At 36.2% G+C, this 23,932-nt stretch overlaps 1 protein-coding gene across 1 annotated transcript; it reads right to left on the bottom strand.

Annotated features, from left to right (window-relative positions):
- Positions 1–6,431: 6,431 nt before the first annotated feature.
- Positions 6,432–14,015, bottom strand: rhcga (Rh family, C glycoprotein a). The gene is made up of 11 exons (XM_079427586.1): positions 13,708–14,015; positions 13,274–13,466; positions 12,300–12,450; positions 11,462–11,609; positions 11,225–11,391; positions 10,809–10,946; positions 10,589–10,725; positions 9,956–10,080; positions 9,788–9,864; positions 9,540–9,613; positions 6,432–9,010 (listed from the first exon to the last, which is right to left on the bottom strand). The coding sequence occupies exons 1-11, from the start codon at positions 13,931–13,933 to the stop codon at positions 8,977–8,979; spliced, it is 1,470 nt and encodes a 489-aa protein (XP_079283712.1). The 5' UTR covers positions 13,934–14,015; the 3' UTR covers positions 6,432–8,976.
- Between the last annotated feature and the right edge of the window lie 9,917 nt (positions 14,016–23,932).

Raw genomic sequence — 23,932 nt, 5'->3', positions numbered from 1 at the left:
AATGTTCTAATTTTGACATTTAGGCAATTTAAAGAGTATAGTTTCGTTAAATCTATAGTATTTAAGTCATTATAAGATAGAACAACAACACATGGTTATAATGTGATACTTTAAATTAAACTAAAATAAAGTTATGTTATTGCTAACAGAATACAATGAGGTGGTTGTTTTGCAACAAGGTGGAGACAGTTTTGTTCATAACAGTAGATGGCTGATGGGAAAAGTGACAGGTATAAGAAAATTTGTGAAAAAAGTAAACACACAAAGTGAGATGTAGATAGATATAATGGAAAATGAAAAGACTGAAAATGAAAATGCAAGTGAAGGTGCAGTTCAATAAAGAACCTTTAATTATTTTGAATGGCCCCAGCCTAAGGTTTTAAACCTTTTTTTAAATGTGATGGCCACATAGAACACAGAGAACATAACAAATGTTTAAACAGAGAAATTGTACACTTTTATCCACTAAAGTGAAGTGAAGTGAAGTGACATACGGCCATACGGTAAATGAGCTCGTTTCAAATTTGATGCCTGCTACAGGTCTCAAAAAAGTTGGCACGGCGCAACAAAGGGCTGAAAAAGCAAGAAATTTTGAAAAGATTCAGCTGGGAGAACATCTAGCAACTACTTAAGTTAATTGACATCAGGTCTGTAACATGATTAGCTATAAAAGGGATATCTTAGAGAGGAAGAATCTCTCAGAAGTAAAGATAGACAGAGGCTCTCCAATCTGTGAAAGTGTGTAAAAAGATTGTGGAATACTTTAAAAACAATGTTCCTCAACGTCAAATTGCAAAGGCTTTGCAAATCTCATCATCTACAGTGCATAACATCATCAAAAGATTCAGAGAAACTGGAGAAATCTCTGTGCGTAAGGGACAAGGCCAAAGACCTTTGTTGGATGCCAGTGGTCTTCGGGCCCTCAAACGACACTGCATCACTCATTGGCATGATTCTGTTATTGACATTACTAAATGGGCCCAGGAATCCTTTCAGAAGCCACTGTCGGTAAACGCAATCCGCCGTGCCATCTACAGATGCCAACTTAAGCTCTATCTACCGTAGGCAGTTTGCGTCCCTGGGTGGATGCAGGTCCAATATTGGTTCAGTGCAGTTTGGTGTCCCCCAGGGCTCAGTTTTGAGTCCCCTACTTTTTAGCATGTACATTTTTCCCCTTGGGCAATTTCGAAGATCTCTTGGTCTTAAGTTTCATTTTTATGCAGATGACACTCAGATTTACATTCACTCAAAATCTGGTGATAATTCGGCCGTTGCCTTTCTTGAACATTGCATATCGGAGGTAAAATATGGATGTCACAAAATTGTCTTTGTCTCAACAGTGAGAAGACTGAGGTGCTGATTGGTTCACTCCACCAAATACGTAAAGCTGGCACTTTAACCTTAAAGATGGATGGTTCTGTTGTGGAGTTTCAAACAAAAAATTATTGATATTTGATTCAAACTTGACATTTGTTCCTCATGTTCAGAACACGGTTAAAGTATAATTTTTTCTCCTCAGAAACATTGCAAGATTGCACCCCATGTTATCTTTCTCTGTGGCCGAAAGATTGATCAATACGTTTGTCTTTTCTCGAATCGACTACTGTAATGCTCTGCTCGCTGGGGTCTCTAAATCAACTCTAAACAAATTGCAGTATGTTCAAAATGCATCTGCCAGAATCCTGACAAGGTCCAGGACAAGTGAGCACATCACTCCAATCTTGGAGTCCTTGCACTGGCTTCCGGTCAGATTTCGCATAGATTTTAAAATTCTCATGCTTGCCTATTTCTGTGTGTTGTCTTTTGTTTGGGAGGTGTTTGTGTGTGTTTCTGTGCAGGAGGATATCTGATTGGTTCCTGCTGTCCAATTGGTGCCACACCCTGCCTGGTCAGCTGACTTCTGGATGCCTGTAAGAGACTTCGTCATCACTTCCTGCTTTAGCTTAATGCTCGCTTGCTGTTAGCCTGAGAATCTGTGTGTGTTTGACCGTGAGAGAGTTCAATTGTTGTTTGCTAGTTTGTTTTGCCAAATTGTTTGTACTATTGACTACCGCCTGTTCTCTGACCTAGATTCTAGATTGCCCCTGTTTGGACTTGTTTGCTAACCACTGTAAATATTTGTATATAATAACCTTTTGGGGAGGTAAGGAGACCGACGCTATTTTTGTTGGAATTTCTTTGTTGATTGTTTTTGGATAGGGAGTTAGATAAATAATCTGTATTTTATTTTATTTTTGTTTTGTGAATTAGGGAATTTAGAGGGATAAAATTAGTTGGTTTTTGTTTGTTATTTTGGCCTTGTCGGCTCCTGAAGCTAAATTACCCCATTGTACAGTTGAAACCATTGTTCTCATTAAAATATTAATAATTTTGCTTTTCAAAACTACTGTGTTCTCGTACTCCTTTCATGTTGCGCCTTTACCCCTAGACGGGGCGTAACAGAGCAACATATGCTCCCTTCCAGATGACGTCTATTTCAGGGAAGGCCTTGTGTATTTCAGCAGGACAATGTAAAACCACATACTGCAGCTATTACAACAGCATGGCTTCGTAGTAGAAGAGTCCGAGTGTTGAATTGGCCTGCCTGCAGTCCAGATCTTTCACCTATAGAGAACAATTGGTGCATCATTAAACGAAAAATGCGTCAAAGACGACCACAAACTCTTCAGCAGCTGGAAACCTATATCAGGCAGGAATGGGACCAAATTCCAACATCAAAACTCCAGAAACTCATAACCTTGATGCCTAGATGTCTTCAAATTGTTTTGAAAAGAAGAGGAGATGCTACACCATGGTAAACATGCACCCGTCCCAACTATTTTGAGACCTGTGGCAGGCATCAAATTTGAAATGAACATTTTGTGCATTAAATTGTAAAATTTCTTAGTTTAAAAAATTGTTATGCTATCTATGTTCTATTGTGAATAAAATATTGGCTCATGTGATTTGAAATTCTTTTAGCTTTCATTTTATTCCCAAAAAAAGCAAAAAACATCTCAACATTTCCGGAATTCAGGTTGTAAGTCATTATCTGTCTCTGGAGGGATGAAAAAAAAGATTTGTTTTGATTGGTTTACATCACTGAATAAATTTCAAAGTTGGTCAAACACAACTGAAAAAGTCTTCTCGTGTGTGTGTGTGTGCACGCGTGTGTGTGTGTGTGCGTGTGTGTGTGTGCACGCGTGCGTGTGCGCATATATATATATATATATATATATATATATATATAAAATATTATTCAGAAGTGTTTGTTTTACACTCCAATTTAATATTCATATATCTTTTTTTATAGTACTACAGAGCTATTTCAAAGAATACTACAGTATTACCATGGTAGATGTAAAAACAAAACATGTCACAATGATACTTTTTTATTTTGGACAGAAGAACAAACAGTCTGCCCAGGTGCTGCTACTTTACAAAGACTCTCCACAATTTGAGCTGGAAAATATCATGTTCTCTGCAACCCCGAGAACACTTCAGTCAAGAAATAAGAAATAAGAAACTTTACACAAGAAACTTGCAATAACGCAGCTAATGAATACGTGCCTCCTTTGCACATCACCTTAAACACATGTTAAACAGCAGCAGATGGTGGAACAGAGGGAGAGAGGTATTTCCATTGCTTTAGCGCTTTTGTTTGACAGCTTGCCCTGTAAGTCCATCCCTACTCCAGAACTCTCTGCTTTTCTTCTTTTTGGTCAGGTAGCAACCCTTTTTTCCATGTCCACTGAAGGAAAATAATTTGTCCCTATCTGTGTCACTCAGCAGAGGAATCGGTCAAAGGAGCCAATCAGTTTATTCCGACCAATTAGTCCCCTTTTGCCTGAAGCATTGGCTTAAAGCAGCCGGCCATAATCGTTGGTTCCACCTCGTAATTAGTTGTAATTCTAGTGCTGACATGGCTTAAGATCCTCATTTAGAGGGCTCGTTGTCACTGTGGGGGTGGGAATGTAGCACGGAGAACAGGAAAGCCTATCCTCTCCTTAAACACAGCAGATGTGTTTATCTATTCATTCCATCCCTCCTCTGAATAGAACAGCGCACAGCTGATAGGAGAGCTGGGAAAAGGAGGATTGGCCAGATAAAAAGGTGAGATGGATGTGTTAATAAAGAGATCCATATATTCCATGCGGACTACATTCCCACTGACTGTTTTCTATCTTAAAGGGGTAATTCATCCAAAATGTGTTAAAAATGTACACACTCTCAGGACATCCAAGATAAGTTTCTTTCTTTATAGTAACAGATTTGGACAAATTTAGCATTACATTATTTGCTCACCAATGGATCTACTGCAGTGAATGGGTGCCGTCAGAATGAGAGTCCAAACAGTTAATAAAAAAACATCACAATAATCCACAAGTAATCCACACCACACCACTCCAGTCCATCCATTAACATCTTGTGAAATGAAAAGCTGCTTGTTTGTAAGAAACAAATGCTTAATCCATTAAAACACTTCCTCTAGTGAAAAAGTCCATCCCTTAATGTCTAAAATCCACCAGCATATTTGTTTAGTACTGTTTTGGGCTGTTTTCGCTTATAAATGTTGCTTGATCTCTGCATATTTCTCTAATGATTCAGATTAGATTACCTTTTCATTGGAGAAAGCAATATTGTGGCTAGAGGACTTTACATTTTTAAATGTCTTAATGATAAAAAAAAAAAAAAAAGTATTTTCTCTTCACAAAACATAAATTGATGGACTGGAGTGGTGTGGATTGCTTGTGGATTATTGTGATGTTTTTATCAGCTGTTTGGACTCTCATCCTGATGGCTCCCATTCACTGCAGAGGATCCATTGGTGAGCAAGTGATTTCTCCAAATCTGTTCTGATGGGAGGGAAGAAAAAAAAATATATATATTCTTCTTCTACATCTTGGATGGACTGAGAGTGAGTACATTTTTAGTAAATTTTCAATTATTCCTTAAATGAACCTGCATGAATAATTCTGCAGCCTAATCTCAAATGTAAAAGCTAAACATGTTTTGCAACCTAATCCCAAAATGTCTTTTTTTTCCATCCAGCAACCCACCAATCAAGCACCAAGGGTGGCTGAAAAGGCAAATAACCACTTTTCAAAAGAAATGCCATTAAATGGACTCTCATTTCATCCCTACCACATCAATTTACCTTTTTTCCAATGCAGGTGGATCCTCTAATTAGAAGAACATTTTTTTTTAAATACTCCAATAACAGAAATGAAGTGTTTTTCCCCCAACCACGAGTAAAGGATTCAGTGACAGATTCTGGGTAAAAAGGTCTATCGGCACAGATGTACCAATCAAGCAGTGCCAATCAGCCCTTAAGAGGGATATAATTATCAGGTCAGGAGGGGAAAGACCGCTGAATCAAAGATACCACCTTTCCTCCAGCCTCCCCCCACTCACTGCCCACCATTATACCCAAGCAACAACCGGCCAATTTGTCCATGAGGCCCTTGTACCCACACTCCCTGCCAAGTTATTTAGCTCCTCTCCTGCTCTTCAATGGCAGGTACTGATTAGAGGGGCTGCAATCTCCCTCCCTGTTCCCTTTAAAGAAAAAAGAAAGAAAAACTAGCCCCCTTCATCCTGGCAATCTTTAATCTGATTACAGGCTTTCTACGGCTTTTCAGACAAGACCGACCATGTAGGACAATGGCAGGCCAAGTGGTTCCACACACAGCCTCTGAGCTATGTGATTCAAGTGTGGATCTCTGGGCGCTCTAACTCCTCTGGCAGTTCTTTTGAGCGTAAACTAAGGCTGGGTCGGCCCACCTGCCTGCCTGCCGGCCCGCTCCCCTTCACACAGGGGATTAACCAGAACATCTCTGTTACAGGAGCGACACCCTCCTTTCCTCAGAGCCCGAAAACCCCCCGCCCCCTGCAGACTTGTTTGATTAGAGAGGAGAAGAGATTTGACCCCGGCTCTCCTGCTCTCAGCCGCTCAGCTCCATGCGGCAGTAGAGCCTCAGCTCCGGGCCCCACCCCTGTTCCTCATCCCCATGGGAAAGCCCCTCGGAATCAGCGTGCTCCGCTGCCGTCCTCTTTTATACCTTGTAATCCCTCAAACCTGAGTGAGCTGTTCCGTATCTGCCCTGACGTATTTTCATTCTTGTTTGACTTACCCCCGCAGAACATGCTTGAACATCCATGGAACCTTTCTATCACACAAAAACTTCTTTAAAGGAGAAAAGATTTCTTTAGATTATTAAAATGTTCTTCACACTAAGAATAAAAATGGTTGTTTTTAAGAACTTTGAAGAGCCTAAAATTGTTCTATTATGGCCCGAATTTTCAGACCTTTATTTTTTAAGACTGTAGCTTTTTATCCCCTTGCTTTAATTAAAAAATATATATATTTTTAAGAGTGCATACCTTTTTTTAATAGTGTAGATGGGAAAATTACTGCATTTTATGTGAAGAACACTGGAGATTTTGGTGGTGGGGTTGGAAAATTTATTTAAAAAAAAGGTGGCGAGTTTATTTTAATGGTAAAAAAAAAAAATCTAAAGAATTTGCAATCTGTGTCAAACTGAATAGAAAAATAATGTCAAACAAACAAAAAGACAAGCAAAAAAATATATCAAGTGTGTCACTATTTTGTGAAAAATGTCACAAATCTCATAAAAATGTCTAAAAGTTTGGCAAATATTGAAGCAAGAGGTTATACATTTTGGCTTATTCACAGTTTTTCACACTGGAAATGGAAGGTCAAGCCAAGCTCACTGCATTGTGGGATACAGTGTGCTCTGTATATACTGCACTCTTTGGCAAATGTATAGGTGTTCTTTCTATTGTATGCATACAGAAAATGAACACAATTTGCTCCGTATACATACATCTATACATCTACCTACAAAAGTTTTTTTGTTTGTTTTTTTTTTCAAACAGAGTTTTTTCTAGCTGCAATATTATATGGCACTTTACTAATCATACAAATGGAAAAATAAGCATAGAATCCACAATCTATGTCAAACTGAATAAAAATGTCAAATAAACAAAGACAAGCAAAAAAAGTGTACCGTGTGGAAATTAAGAATAAATGCAGGTGTAAACTTTTTGATCCAATATTGTGTAAAACAAAATGCCTTTTGGCAAAGCAAATATTGAGCCAAGAAAGACTCTGGCTTATTCAGATGTCACACTGAAAATGAAACACACTAAATTATGAGATACATTGAGCTCTGTTGTATATGGCACATTTTGGAAAATTTTGTACACTGTAAAATAAAAAATAAAAAAAAGATTTTTTCAAAGTTGTAAATAAAAGAATGATTATTGGTACATTTTACAATACAATATTATTTTAGTCTTTCTGCTTAATGTCACATTTCTTTGTAAAATTTCAGTTATTTGTGAAATTAAGTAGCAAAAGTGAATTTTTTTTTAACGTAATTCCTACACCATTTTAGGTTATCTGTGTATTATATAGGAAATGTACATATTTACTCAATATAAATAATATACATGGCAAAAAAAGTAAAGAGTATATTCTTGTTTTCAACACAGCCTATTTTTAGCCTTTCTGTCCATAATATTAAACAGCGCTGCTTTTGTCAGGTTTGAGTACAGACACTCAGCATTAATAATAGCACACCTATTAAATTCATAAACATGAAATCACGCACAGATTAAAGTCATTCATAAACACAAAAAATCTCTCAAAATCATCATCGGCGTCTTGATGTGCTCATTCACAAAAGCAGTGTGTATATGAAGTTCATTAAATGTCACGGTGATTGATCAGGAAATGACCCAATTGACCCCGTTTGACCCTCTACAAGAGTCTATTTCCATTAGAATGGAGGAGTCTGGCCCGAGGGTAACCAAACGCACGCAACAGATGACCAGCAGCTCAATTAAAGAGCGTTTGTTGTGAGTTTAACATACTCTAGATAACAGTTAATCAATGCATGTCTCTAGTAGTTTTACTTTTACACAGTATTCTAGATTTATGTAGTATTCTATTCACAGAATGCACAGGTTTAATTAGCAGTAACACAACAGATTTATTAAAATAGATTTATTTGTTTAACAAAAGACAATCAAATATTTGAAGTGCATGTCTTTTATATGTACTTTTATAGTTTTTATAAAAAAATCATAAGACTGTATTTGTTAGAGTTTAATTAATTATAACATTCAGACAAGCGATTTGGGATATTTGACAGAAATTTAAGGTGCAAAATTGCCTTTAATTCTATTTAAGACAATTGAAGCAACAATTTAAGTATAAAAAGGAAAAACTTTAGAAGTTTAAAAATTTAATAGACCTCAATATAAAGTACAACAGCTGTTCAAACAAACATTTGCATTTAGCAAGGACACAGTTTTTGAGCACCAATGTAAAATCATTGAGCAGAAAGATTGTTGCATTTTATATTTAAAATGGCAAAGAATATAATAAAGCTTCATGATAAAAATAAAAATGCAAAAATATTGTTAGCATTCTACATAGAGGTCACTGATCTCTAAAAAGTTCTCATGCAATCCTTCACATAATCAAATATAATAGTCTACATACCAGGAAGGAAAAATATCCCATCACTGGACACTTGAAAAAAGCTAGATAAATAACTAACACATACATAATATCAATACTCTATAGTCAGTTCATTATCACAGCAGCAAACTTGACAGAGTACAATAATTATTTCATTCTTTTCCAGAATGATTGAAACTAAATGCAGTTTAAGCCTAGAACTAGTAGTACAATTGGATTATAAAATATACATGCTTTAGTTTTAGAAATTATATATGCATAAACCTATTTATTAAATTAATTTGAAGACTCTAAAGACATGAAATTGAACTAAGAGCTGACCCTACTGGGACTCTGCTTTATTAGGCAGGCCAATACCTCACAAAGGTATTACAGGGACTATATTCTCTTCAGCGCAGACTTGATCTGAACATTCTTTTCATTTTTTTTTTTTGGTCTCAATATAATGTGATGTGCTTCATCTTTTGTCATACAGACATCTTGCATTAGCTCTGTTCAGCAGTGAAGTTAGACACTGGCCTGAATGGTGAAAGAAATGAAATAAAAGACATATTTAGGACCTCCGGGCCGGATGCATGAAAATAGATTAAAATAGTACTGAGATGCAGCTACAAAACTAACAGATCGTGTTACTGTGTTACTGTGATAAACTGTGCCTAAAGCTGGAAATCCATTATGTGGTTGTGTGCTGCCATCTCATGGTCACAATAGTGTGCAACAAGCAGAGAGTTTATGTTGCATTTCACAATATAGATTCTGAACCCATTGAAATGTTCTGTTAACTTCTAAAATAAACATTAAACAATAAATACAAGATAAAATGACAAAAAGGTTCAACTTTATGTCTATATATTAATCTTAAAGGGTATTATAGCCTATAGCAGGGTTCCTCAAATCTTTCCCTGGAGGGCCAATCTGCTGCAGAGTTTAGCTCCAACCCTGATCAAACTCACCTACCTGTGATTTTCTAATGATCTTGAAGACTCTGATTAGTATGCTCTGGCCTATAGTATTCTCTCTTTTCATAACACCAAGAGAATATACTTACATGTCTCTATTTTTGCCGACCATGTGGCTGTTGTACTCTAGAAAGGGAGGAAGGCTCTCGTCATCCTCAGGCACCTGGAAAGGATGATTTTAATCATTAAAAACAGTCCAGACCGAAAGAGTTCACACCGTATAAAAGAAACAGGGGCTAGTTGTCACATTTAGATTTATAGACTACTATGTTCTTATTCGTGTTCTATTGTGCAACCTAGTTGTGAAGCAAATAAATACAAATGCAATCAAACTCACCTCCCAGTACACTTCATCATCAAAGCAGTTTTCATCGGCCGGGTCTCCCCAGCAGCACGGCAGTCTCAGAATAAAACCTGTAGATACATATATGAGGGTTATTACAGTTCAGTAAAAGTAAAGCCATACAAAAATATGGTACTTAAAAGAAATGTTTTGGATGCTCACCTACTACCGCTCCACCTACAATTCCAAAAACAAGAGCAACACAAAGACCGGCGGCCTGGAAGCCTCCTTGCATGGCAGGTGTCCTCCCAGCATATTTCCCTTTAAAATCGAAGGTGTTTACCAACCTGTTGAGAAAAAGGAATTTCTATTAGCAACATTCACAGTTTTAATATTCAAAAAGACAATTCATATCCAGTAATGCTATGGATTTAGCTGCACTGACAATATGGCTTGAGAGAGAGTAAAATTTGAACTGAATTGAGCTGGATAATGACATTAAGGTGGTGGCAACATCAATGCTGTTACTAAACTCAACCTGAATTGAGACGAATAATGGCACTATTGTCTATATTTATAGCTGCTTTTTTTCCTATTGCAATACAGCAATTTTGATCTCAAAATACACAAGCTCAAATGTATTTATTTACTTATTCACTTATTTATTTTTAAAACATACATTTTCAGCAATTTCCCCCTCCTTGATATAATAATTCATGCATCGGGGTTCACTCTTTTTTACTGTTAACATGAAGCTGCCTTATAAATAAATAAATGTGACTTGACTTTTACAATTAAAGCCACTTTGTGCAATTTCGAATTGAATATCACCAAACAGTTTGGAGCCACACTCACCCTTCATGTCCATAGACGCTCTCACTGGCAGTAGCCGCTGTGATGGCACCCACAACTGCTCCCAGGATGCCGGGCATGGCGTGCAGGTTATGAATGCCACATGTGTCTTGAATCTTCAGGTACTTCTCCATGAAGGGCTGCATGGAAAAAACAGATATAAATCAATCTGCTCCCACATGGCATATGATGCTCAAATGCACCTGCTCTCTGTCAGACTCACAGTGAGCACCAGGTAGCCGAATGTGGAGATTATCCCGCAGAAGAAGCCCACGATGAGAGAACCGTACGGTGTGATCATAAATTCAGCCGCTGTTCCCATGGCGACTCCTCCAGCCAGAGTTGCATTCTGGATATGCACCTGAGTTGCACAAAGTAGATATTACAAATTTTAGTATTAGAGATAATACTAGTTTTATTAATTTTTTAAATGTAATATTTTAAGTGTTTATTTTTATATTTTCATTTTAGTCAAAGTGTGTATTGTCTTTAGTCCTTCATGTTAAAGTCAGTAAAAATTAAAAGTGTTGAATGAAGCAAAATAAGATTTTCCATGGTTTTAGTTTAGTTTGAATTTTAGTTAACTATAAAAACCCTGCTGTGGTTGTAATTGGGACATTATTAGGTGATGTAATTTACCATGTCCAGTTTTCCCCTCTTGGCTGAAAGACTTGATATGGCAAACGTAGTAAGGACTGAAGCAGCCAGAGCAAGGTATGTGTTTATGGCAGCCCGATGTTGTCCGTCTCCATGATCTGAGATGGCAGAGTTGAAACTGGGCCAGAACATCCAGAGGAAGAGGGTGCCTGTTAGAGGAAACATTGTTTGAAAGCAGCTCATGTACGATCTTATCACGTGCACATATAAGTCACTTACCAATCATAGCAAAGACATCAGAGTGGTAGACCGATCCATGCAGACTCTTGCTTTGGTTTAGTTTGGGTCGATAAAGAATCCATGATATTGTCAGACCGTAATATGCTCCGAAAGTGTGGATGACCATGGATCCACCAGCGTCCCGGACCTGTGAAAAGTAAGAACAATTTGTCAGAATTTCTTTGATTTGGGTATAGAAATATGCAGGACTCGGGAACAGTGGATATTCACAAGGTTTGTTAATTAGTTGACATTTTTGTTCATTGAAAAAGCTGAAATAAAATATTCAATAAATATTAAGTTAAAAATCTATTTCAGTTAGTTGTCAAGGCATTAGTTGCATTGCTTATTTTTTGAAACACAAAAATGGCTAATTATAAATAAAATAAACTTAACTGAATATAAAATTAAAACCTTTTGAAAACATGTTGTTAATTGAAATAAAGCTGAAATGTAAATATATATAGCCTATATACTGTATATAAAAGATGAAGGCAACATATTAAAATCTAAATAAATAAAAAAACTGTACTAAAACAATAAAAATAAAAGCTCATAAAAATGACTAAAAAAGCTTATGTAGTACAATTTATTTATTAATTTATTTTGAAAAATTTAATTGAAAATTCTCATTTAAAGTCCTACTACTTTGATCTTTGAGTCTGTTAACTTAAATAATGTAACTGATACCCTCAAATGTTTTGAGTTCTGTTGATGCATTAGGGTTCAAAGTGTAACTTAAAGTTAATGTTGTTAACATTAAAATGAAAAGTATAAAAATAAAACTAATTAAAAATCTTAAAACATAATAGTGTAAAATAAATACACTGCTACTCACATGGAGAACATGAAGAATGATGTATTCCTCAACTGCAAACAGTGTAACGCCAAATAGTGTCAAGACCATCAGCTGCACTGGACTGACTTTCCCCAGCAGAGCCCCATAAGCAATGAGACATCCAGCCACACAGAAGTCAGCATTGATGATACTGATGCAAGCAAGATGGAAAATTGTGGTTAGTTTTAATTCTTCATTTTCTATATTAGCTGTCTCACATAAGTCAACATCATCTGATGCACTTGATCAGGAAAAGATTTGCAATGTGATTTAAACATGCATATGGTACTGTGCCATTATATGGCACATACACAAAAAACTACTTTTAGCCTATACTTCATTTGCAAGAGACTCAGGCTCATGCGTTTTCGCTGATCGGATATCTATCTGATTTGTTCAAACGTTTCCATCCGCAATAGGAGAGAGCGACGTCAGCACTGTAAAAGTAATTACTACTTTTAATAAAGATGATTGTGTGTGGAGTTATACTGTGGACTGTTTCAGTTTCATTTGCGGCAGTTTGCGCATCGGCTTGCTGAAGCGACACTCAGCTACTCATCCGCGGAGATGCGTGTTGCATTAGCGCTGTCATAGCTTATACTACAGCATACCATACAGCCTATAACGCGCTCTCACACGTTTATTATGTGGTTTCAACAACCAGACACATTGTCCAAGTTCGTCAGGAACGCACCCAGACCAGCTCCTGAAGTGGTTTGAGAGATCGGATTTAAATGCGTTTCGAAAGCGTTTCGGAGGGCATTTACACCTGGTCTTTTCACGATCGGAGAGATATCCGATCAGAGAAAACGCATGAAGTGACCAGGTGTAAACAGGCCCATTCATTCATTCATTCATTCATTCATTCGTTCATTCGTTCGTTCATTCATTCATTCATTCATTCGTTCAATCGTTCATTCATTCATTCATTCATTCATTCTAAGAGTGTGTGTGAGGTACGAAACCTAGCCTACTTCTCAATTCCGATCTTGATTTGGCCATCAACCGGGTCCAGAGAGTGAAACCAGCCCTGCATGAGAAGAGCCCACTGAAGACCAAAGGCGGCGATGAGAAAGTTGAATCCGACTCCGCCGAAGCTATAGCGCTTCAGGAAGGTCATGAGAAAGCCAAAACCAACAAAGATCATCACATGCACATCCTGAAAACCTGCCGAGCAAGGACAAAGAGGGTGGAGAAGGTTAATGGATGAACGTAGGCCTATAACAGCAGGACCTCCCTCATTTTTAAGCTCAACAAAATCTAATCTTCTGAAAAAAATAAGTTATTATTAAATAATAAAAAATAACAAAATTATTAAATAATAAAAAAAAAAATAATGCATCAGATTATTAAATAATACATTAATTGTATAATTCAGCATCAATCCCTGCAGAAGTTGAAAACTCACTTGGGTATCTGTAGTAGAAGTCGTTCTCAATGTCACTTGTGATGTTGTTCTGATGCTTGTGCTCAGACCAGTGTGCATCCGACTCATCATCATAACGCACAAATAGTCCAAACAGGATGATCATGGCGATCTGCCACACGAAGCAGACCAAAGGCAGGCTGATCCGGACGTCAGGGTTTTTGGTCTTGCACCAGAAGCTTCGGCAGCAGTCAGCCAAGTTCCCCATGGTGAAGTCAAGAAGTTAAGAGAAGATCTGTTGTCTGAAGCTCTCTTGTAATTTCTGGTGAAGTGAAGAGAAGATCTGTTGGAAGAAGCTCTCGGGTACTGCTGTATTTATAGCTGGTTATCTGGAGGTGTGTCACCGCTCACCTGTGGTAGGTGTACCTTCTGGAAATGAAATCTGGGTGGCCTTGACACCTACCTGACAAGACTGATCAATATCTGTTCTGGTTAACTTTCTGACTTTTTTTTTTTTCTTTTTTAAGAGGTCACACGAGACTTAATTATAATTACACTTGGACAATACAGAACAACTTTGCAACTGCAAGTCATCTTTAGGTCAGATCTTTTTTCTTAGCACTTGTTTTGTTTCGTTTTTGTTATGGACCACTTCTACCAGAAGATTTTAAGAGTCTGTGCATATCCGAACCCTCAAAATCAGGGCAAACACGTTAATGACTAAGAGCGGAAAACTGTCTGTGCATGTTTTGTAAAAAGTGATTAATTTCTTTTCATTCTGCTTTATTGCTTTTGTTCAGAAGGGCAACTTTATTTTTTGAGTACCTGAATAAATCAAATCGTCTTTCAACTCATGCAAAGAATCATCTGTGTGGTTCCTGATGTTCTGTATGCAAGTAAAATGCATATTTTTTTTTACATTATAGTTTTAGCAGTGACCAGATGATTAAACAACATTTTCCAATTCTTCTAACTAATATCTGATAATATTAATATGATTAAAAATTTGCAAAACATAAATGTTCCCTCATGCATACAGCAGGCAATATTTTAACCTAAAATCCTTTAATATTGCATAAATTGACCTATATTTATTAAAGCAGCACTTTAAATCTATTTTTATCTTAAAGAAATAAAAAATAAAAAGGTGAACTAGCATGACTAGTTTAATAATTATTATCATGCTTCTTTTGCAAGCAGTCAAGTCATAAGACACATGTAAATGTCCAATATCTCAATGATTGATGTCGTTTTCTGTTGGGTACATACCAGATATTATCAGTGTTTTCTAAGAAGCTGTGTTCTATAACTTGATCACCTGTATCTCCTATGCATTATGCAAAGACTTTAAAAACTGAGGTTACATGATAAATTCAGCTTAAAATAGTATATCTCAAAAGATGTTGTTCACATTACAGCATATAACCAAACGTAAAGCACTTTTCTCCATCTGAACTGGATGATGACATCTCTGAATCAATTATAACTGACCTTAACTGAAAAATTGTCCTCCTGCATTATCGACACACTATTTTTCTGCCTAACACTGTAAAGCTGGTTTGACACAATCTATATTGTATGAAGCGCTTTACAAATAAAGAAGACTTGACTTGAATAGATTGCATATCTGAGAACAGCAGTCACTTCTCGAAGGCATTACAAAATCATCTACATTTGCATATCATGCTAATTTTACAAGACATCTTGTATTCTTAACACAAGCTGTTTTTATGTATAGATCAACAATTATCTTCAGGTCAATGCACATATGCATTTGGGGGCTGGCACAATTTTCACTCATGTTCTAAAACCACCATATTTGATGATTTAATATTTTTTAAACTTCTACCAGCATGGACTTCGATCAAATTTAGATTTAAATGACATTATTATGCATTCAAATATTTTAAACAATTTAAATACGTTTAATTAAATCTTTTAAAATATACTATCAATTTGCCTCAACTGTCTCTGTATTTAATCTAATCTAAAATATTACATTTTAAATGAACGTGCTTTTTTCTGATATTTAAAAACTTTTTGAATAAAAAAAAAAAACCTCTCTTGCATCCTCCATTCAACAAGATAATAACTAATTCATACAACTTTCCACATTCTTAAATAACAGCAAAATGGTCAAAATTGTATGTATACAAAAATAATTCCAAGTATTAAAACCTTCAAGAGAGCAGGAGAGACTACAGTAAATCAATCGTGTCCAAACTTTTCCCTGGTTGTTAATTAAGTAATTTGTCTCGCATCCCAAAGTCAGTCTCATGTCTAGACAATAAAAGGAGGTGTGTGCATATCTTCATGCTTGGCTTCGAGAGCATGTGGCTCTCACAGTGCTTCTGGAGGTGTGTTTAATCAAAAAACAGGTAGAGAACATGTGACAATAGAGAGCGTGTCCCTCAGATCCTTATCAGGACGGCATTCCAAGGATAACAGGAATCACATGAGCATGCCTGGCCTTGGCGATCTGTCACCAGGACATTCCATCACTGGCGACATAAGGATATCTATCACATTATCCACTGTCAATCAGAGACAAGTCAAGCCTTCAATAACGTACAGCTGATTCGACATGAAGATAACATTTGATTTTCAGTCACACATAAATGTCACACATAAATCTGTCTAAAAACTAAAAGAATTTCATTGTATTATAATTTAATTCCAAGGTTACTTTCAAGTAAATTTGAACATGCCATGCATTTATATTTGTTTAATGCATTTGAAAGACGTCTCTTATGCTCACTAAAGCTGTATTTATTTGATCAAAAATACAGTAAAATCAGTAATATTGTGAAATAGTGTTAAAATATGAATCAATTAAATGCACTAATGCTTAATAAAGTGTGATTATTATTATTATAAAAAAAAAGCTTACTCCAAACTGGTAGTGTAGCATGGTTTCCAAAAAATATTAACTATTGTCAAAATGTATAATAATTAGTTTCTTGAGCAGCAAGTCAGCTTATGAAAATGATTTCTGAAGGATCATGTGACACTGAAGACTCAAGGAATGATGCTGAAAATTCAGCTTTGCATCACAGGAATGCATACAAAAAAAAAACTTAAAAAAACCTTTTACGTTGTAATAACATTTCAAAATATTACTGTTTTTAGCCTTGGCGAGCAAGATATATATATATATATCGCATATATATATACACTGTATATACTTATAGCAAATATGATATGATGTTCATATAAAAACAAAAAACAACTAAAGATAACTAGTTCATATCACAACTGCATATGACAAAGATGTGAAAGTGAAAGCATCTACAAAAGCATCAAAAGCAAATTGAGAAACCACCTCATTATAGCAGTCCATCACAGTGACAAGTGAGGTCCATTTGTAAAAAAAAAAATCTTTTTAAAAATTAAAAAAAACAACCACCCACTAAAGAGAGGCTTGGAGGAAATAGACAGACTTGGATTAGGATCAGATCTTGAAGATCTCGACTTGAAGCTGGCCAGGTTTAGAGCAGGGCTCCTCAAAACCAGTCCTGGAGGGCCACTGCCTCAAAACTCACTTACCTGTGATTTTCTAGGCATCACGAAGACCTTGATGAACTTGCTTGGGTGTATTTGGTTAGAGTTGGAGCTCAACTCTGCAGGGCATTGGTCTTCCAGAGCTTTAAAGGATTTTGGCTTGCACAATCGTTTTTTTGTGTGGCTAAGTCACAAAAAAAAAAAAGGAAGATTTGGAATGTAGACCTGCAAAGTGACTAATCAAAGACAAACCGTTGAGTAAGTGTGGAGGAATTTCAGCTTGTCATTTATCTCACTTTAAACTGAGAACTCTACTGTCACAAAGACAACGACTTACTAATAGTCATGCAGATAGTAATCGTGATGAGCAGTATATGTAATGTGCTGTGTGCTTTGCCATGTGATGCCACGGACTTGCATATTTAAAAAAATAATATGCAATTTTGATTGCCAAGCGAAAGGCAAAAGTCATACATACACACAGTTTTGTCTGCTATCCTTGTAGGGACTCTCCATAGGTGTAATGGTTTTTATACTGCACAAACCGTATTTTCTATCACCCTACACCTAAACCTACCCCTTACAGGAAACTTTGCGCATTTATACTCATAAAAACTCTAATCTAATTCTGCATGATTTATAAGCATTTGTACCCATGGGGACCTCAATTTAGGTCCCCAACGTGACACGAGTTCTCCATGAGTCTGTGTGTATTCAGGTTTAAGTCCCCACCAGGATATATAAACCTGCACACACACACATATAGTCATGGCCAAATATATTGGCACCCTTGGTAAATATGATCAAAGAATGCTGTGAAAATGAATCTGCATTGTTAATCCTTTTGATCTTTTATTTACAAAATTCACAAAAATCTAACCTTTCATAGGATAATAAGAATTTAAAATGGGGGGGGGGGAAATATCTTTATGAAATAAATGTTTTTCTCAAATACACATTGGATGCAATTATTGGCAGCAAACACTCAAGATGGGTTTAGTGAACACAGGGATAAAAAAGTATACTGCTGCATTTTTGATGTTGTGGGCCTATAGTTCTGCTGGAGGTCCTGGACATCTTGTTCAGACACATGGCATCATGGATTCTATCAAATACCAACAGATAAAAAAATCAATAAGTGACTGACTCTGTTAGAAATCTTATAATGGGCCATGTTTGGATCTTCCAACCGGACAATAATCCAAACACAAATCTCAAAAACAACACAAAAATGGGTGACTGAGCACAAAACCAAGCTTCTGCTGGCCATTCCAGTCCTTTGACCTGAACCCTGTAGAAAATGAGTGAGGTGAACTGAAGAGAAGAAGCACCAACATGGAGCTGTGAATCTGAAGGATCTGGAGTGATTCTGGATGAAGGAATGGTCTCTGATCTCTTGTCAGGTGTTCTCTAACCTCATCAGGCATTATAGGAGAACATTTAGAGCTGTTAAACTGGCAAATGGAGGTTTCAAAAAGTATTGAATAAAAGGGTGCCGTTAATTGTGGCCAATGTTTATAAGAGAAAACATTGATTTCATAAAGATATTTCCTCCCATTTTAAATTCTCATTATCCAATGAAAGGTTAGATTTTTGTGAATTTTTACAATAAAAGATAAAAAGGATTAACAATACAGATGAATTTTCACAGACCTTTTGATGATATTTACCAAGTGTGCTGATATTTTTGGCCATGACTCTGTGTGTGTGTGTGTGTGTGTGTGTGCATGTTTATGAGGACACAAATTTGTATAATGACATGGGTATGACAGAGGTATTACAATATGAAGGTGGTTTATGAGGACACTGCCTATGTCCCCTTAATTCAAAAGGCTTAAAAAAATACTAAATGGTGTTTTTTTTTTATCTAAAAATGCACAAAGTCTCCTGTGAGGGATAAGTTTAGGTGTAGGGTTGGTGTAGGGCAATAGCACACACAGTTTGTTCAGTATAAAAACCATTACGCCTATGGTGAGTCCCCATAAACCACAAAAACCAACGTGTGTGTGTGTGTGTGTGTGTGTGTGTGTGTGTGTGTGTGTGTATATATATATATATATATGCTGATGACCTGGATCAGCTAAAATGGGGCTAGGATAATTGCTGTAGCTCTGAGCTGGTACTGCAAATGTTACAGGTTCACTCCTCATTAAGGCTGACCTGTGAACTAGAGGAGCTCTGAGGGAATTATGTCACTGTGACATGCAAAGTGGTGAAGGTTAATTCTCTACTCCTCCTCTACACTACTACTTCATGCAGTTTCACACATTTTTCACACATCTTCCCAGTAGAGGCCTTGGCTTTTGCTATGTTCCTGTCGCTGTGATTTTTATTTTACAGAAACTCTCAATGACAATGTTAGAATTTCCATGATTCCAGGGGTTTCAAAAACTGAAAGCATTTCAGGGTTCATACTTTTATGACAAATGAATTTACATGACATTTCCAGTCATGATTACAGAAAAGGTGTGTAATTTGTATTTTTTTAATTTATTAAGAAATAGCACAAATTTTGACATAAAATTCTAATTCATTCTACATTTAATATAATTTAGTAGATGCTTTAATCTAAAGCAACTTACAAATGAGGAATACAACAAGCAATTCATCAGAAATAGGATGAATACTCATTCTAGAAATTTCAATGACTTCGATGAATTTCGAGTGGAATTCACACTTTTTCGAGATTTTCCCTGGATTTGAACCCTGGGTCCTTGTAAGAACTGGATCCTTACTGAGAAATATGTCTTGATTTAAAGCTTGTTTTGTCTTATTTTAAGACCAAATAACAGTTTTGTCTCAGAAATTGCTAACACCAAGAACGGCAAACATTTAATTAGATGTGAAATTTTAAGAAAGAGGTGGAGAGCAATGAAGTACATTTACTTGAGTATTGTACTAAAGTACACTTTTTGAGTGTCTGTACTTTATTAGAGTATTTTTTTTCTGGAAACTGACTTTAACTTAACTTGTGTTTTTTTTTTGGGGGGGGGTTCCAGACAGCCTACAAGTAATCACTCTTGTAGGGTTACGTCAAGTGATTTCCCAGCATTTTCTTAACACTGACCAGCTGCAATTCAATGATAAGAAGTTAATATTGTGATAATAGAGACAATATTGTATTGATTTTGCAAAATTGTGTAAGCGAAAATACATATAAAGCCACAGAATAACTGTTGTGTATCACCTAACAAAACACAGTAGGTGTTTGACATGAAGCTGCACTGCACTGTGTTGCTGTTGTAAAGTTATAGCTACAGTTGTGTTGCTGTGTTTTAACACAGGTTCTTTTTTTTCTTATTGTTCTGTATTTACAGCAATTTCACTGTCCACTCGGTTCAAATGTGGATGAATGGCTACTGCCAGAGCTGTGTGAGATCACTACCATCCTGCTTTTGTGGAGGTGGGTAGAGGTGTTGAATAAAATAGTTCTTTGTCAACTCACTTGTTTCATTTCTATAAGTTTTTAAAAGCTCTTTACTCCAAATATATACTACAAGCTAGTAAGGGTATTCAACAGGCGTAATTAAATCTTTTTGTATACTACAGCAAACTGATCAGTTAGAACTGCACTGAATATGTGGAATATGTTCCATTTATTAAGCAGCATTTGCAATTGCATGGGAACAAAAGCATCCAATTAAAGGTGTCAAAATCACAAAGAATTTGCTATAGGCACTTCCACCCAATGCTTTGAAACGCCCTTTGGAGAAAGGTGCCCTGCTACATGCCTGACAGGCTTAGGAGGTCTTAACCCCCTGTAAGGCTGATCATCCTGTCAAGCATTTAGCGTGGAACCTGTGCTCTTCAAACCCATGTCATTTGTTAAAGGAATAGTTCACCCAAAAATGAAAATTTGCTGAGGATTTACTCACCCTCAGACCATCCAAGATAATTGTTTCTTTATCAGAACTGATTTAGAGAAATGTAGCATTACATCTCTTGCTCACCAGTGGATCCTCTGCAGTGAATGGGTGCTGTCAATAATCCACATTACAATAATCCACACCACTCCAGTCCATCAATTAATGTCTTGTGAAGCAAAGAGCTGCATGTTTTTAGGAAACAAATTCATCATTATGATGTTTTTCATTTTAAACCATTGCTTCCATCTAAAATGTCAAAATTGGAGTCTCTCCATAATATTAGTTTTTCTACTGAAAAAGGTGTCTCATCTGAATCAGGAGATAAATATGCACAGATCAAACAGTTTACAAGCAAAAAAAAATCCTAAACAGATTTAAACAAATATGCTGGCGGATTTAATGTGAGAGGACATCAGAGGATGAACTTTCACGAGAGGAAGTGTTATTAAGGACTATGGACTTTTGGTCAGAAATAATGGTTTAAAGTTAAAACACCTTATGATTACTTTTGGATTTTTGTGATGTTTTTGAAACAACAAGAAAATATATTTCTCAAAAAATTCAGCAAATTTTCATTTTCGGGTGAGCTATTCCTTAAACAAAACTACAGCTATTTTTTCATAAAATGACTGGAGCTATTGGACTCACAGTGAAATAACTGGGAGTTATTGTTGCATAAAATCGTACTTATGTAAGCCCTAACCCGTATGCCGTGTCGTGAGGAAGCAGGCGCTCCATGCGAGAAATACCTGTGGCCTTTCAAATGGTATTTGTTGCGATGTGTGGCTGCGTCACAAGACAACTCGGCTGATACTCAACATGTCACACTGGCATGCTGTTAAACACATCAGGATCATCAGTCTCATGCTCTCAGAACACTGATGAAGTCTTTAAGGCTCCATAAATTAAACCTGGGTTTTCTGTGCAAAGCGATTTTAAAAGACAAAAAAGGAAGGGAAAGCACATTTATCCACCCGCCTTTAAAAATCATGGTACTCTATCTTCATTTATCTCATCACATAGCAAAAGCATTGATTATTCTGTGCCAAGAAGACCTGATATAGATCAGAATGCTTTTATACTGACTGTCATGCGTGTGGAAAGAGTTTCATTCAAGAGGCTGGCTCATTGTTCCTCAAATATGTGCCACTGCCTCCAATGTGTCACATGGTGGCACTTTAGTTATTTGCAATTTTATTTTTAAAATTTAAAGTCCATAAAATACATTGTTCCCAATAAGCATTTATACATTAAATCCACACTTAATTTATGAACTTCATCGCATAGATAGAATATCTAACTTGACCTCTCCAAGTAATTTTTGCCATTTAAACAAGTGGTGTTAAGGTGACAAGGCTCATCATATCAACTATGACTGTAATTATAGAATTAGCATTTAAAACCTAACAAACGTCTTTTTTGGCAAATGTTTTGCAAATGCATAAATGCATGGTTTGATATTTTGTTATTTAATGTTATAGTACAGATGCATCTCAAAATTTGAATATCGTGAAAAAGTTCATTTTTTTGTATCTTGTTTCAAAAAGTGAATCTTTCATATATTTTAGATTCATTACATGTAAAGTGAAACATTTCAAAAGTTTTTTTGTTTTAATTTTGATGATTAGACCTTACAGCTCATGAAAGTCAAAATCCATTTGGGGTGCCGTGACGTCTGCTGGTGTTGGTCCATTGTGTTTTATCAAGTCCAGAGTCAGTGCAGCTGTACACCAGGAGATTTATGAATTTATGAGATTTATGAGCACTTTATGCTTCCATCTGCTGACAAGCTTTATGGAGATCCAGATTTCCTTTCCCAGCAGGACTTTATCACCTGTCCACACTGCCAAAACCACTTCCAAGTGCTTTGCTGACCATGATATTACTGTGCTTGATTGGCCAGCCAACATGCCTGACCTGAACCCCATATGGAGTCTATGGGATATTTTCAAGAGAAAGATGAGAAACAGTCGATCCAACAATACAGACGAGCTGAAGGCTCAATAGTGCCTCAGCAGAGCCACAGGCTGATCGCTTCCATGCCATTCCTCACTGATGCTGGAGTTTGTGCTAAAGGAGCCCCGACCAAGTATTGAGTGCATAAATAAACATACTTTAAAGAACTTGAACTTTTCTGTTTTGCAAATCCTTTTTTTTGATCAATTTTAGTAAATATTCTAATATTTTGAGACTGGATTTTTTACTTTCATGAGGTGTAAGGTCTAATCATCAAAATTAAAACAAAAAAAACTTGAAAAGAAAAAATACAAAAGAAATGTTTTACTTTACATGTAATGAATCTAAAATATATGAAAGTTTCACTTTTTGAAATAAGTTACCAAAAAAAAAAACTTTTTCACAATGTTCTAATTGTTTTAGATGCACCTCTATATCGTGTTTGTGCAGACTGCAGTGTGACGTTTCAAAACAATGATTTTTCATTGAATATAAATTTTTCAACTTGCATATTAGTTTTTTCATACCTCACACTTTATTAATCGATATTGAGCTTTTTTTTAAAAAAAAAACAACAACAAAAAAACAGTCGAATAATGATTTTATCAAGTGTAAACGAGCAGTCTGAGTGCACTGAAATGTTATGATGTTTTCTTAAGATCATAACACTGTTCTGAACCCACATTTATTAGGCTGAGCTTGGATCATCTGTGATTACTTGTATCATTTTTTAGGCAACATTGATCCTGGATCAGCAAAAATGAAAAAGTGTGATATGATAGCCCCAAAAATATCATGCAATCAGTTTCTGTCATGCAAAGGGTTAAAGCCTTGAACAGGTTGGTCCGTGAGTCATTTGTCATATCTTCTCCTTTGTCTCCTTCATGCCCAAGGCAGATAAGACACATGAACAGATAAACACGCCTATTCACACCTGTGTGCCT

Source organism: Barbus barbus (assembly GCF_936440315.1).
Source record: "Barbus barbus genome assembly, chromosome: 1".
In the NCBI taxonomy this organism is placed as follows: domain Eukaryota; kingdom Metazoa; phylum Chordata; class Actinopteri; order Cypriniformes; family Cyprinidae; genus Barbus; species Barbus barbus.
This window is presented reverse-complemented; position numbering and strand designations above follow the sequence as displayed.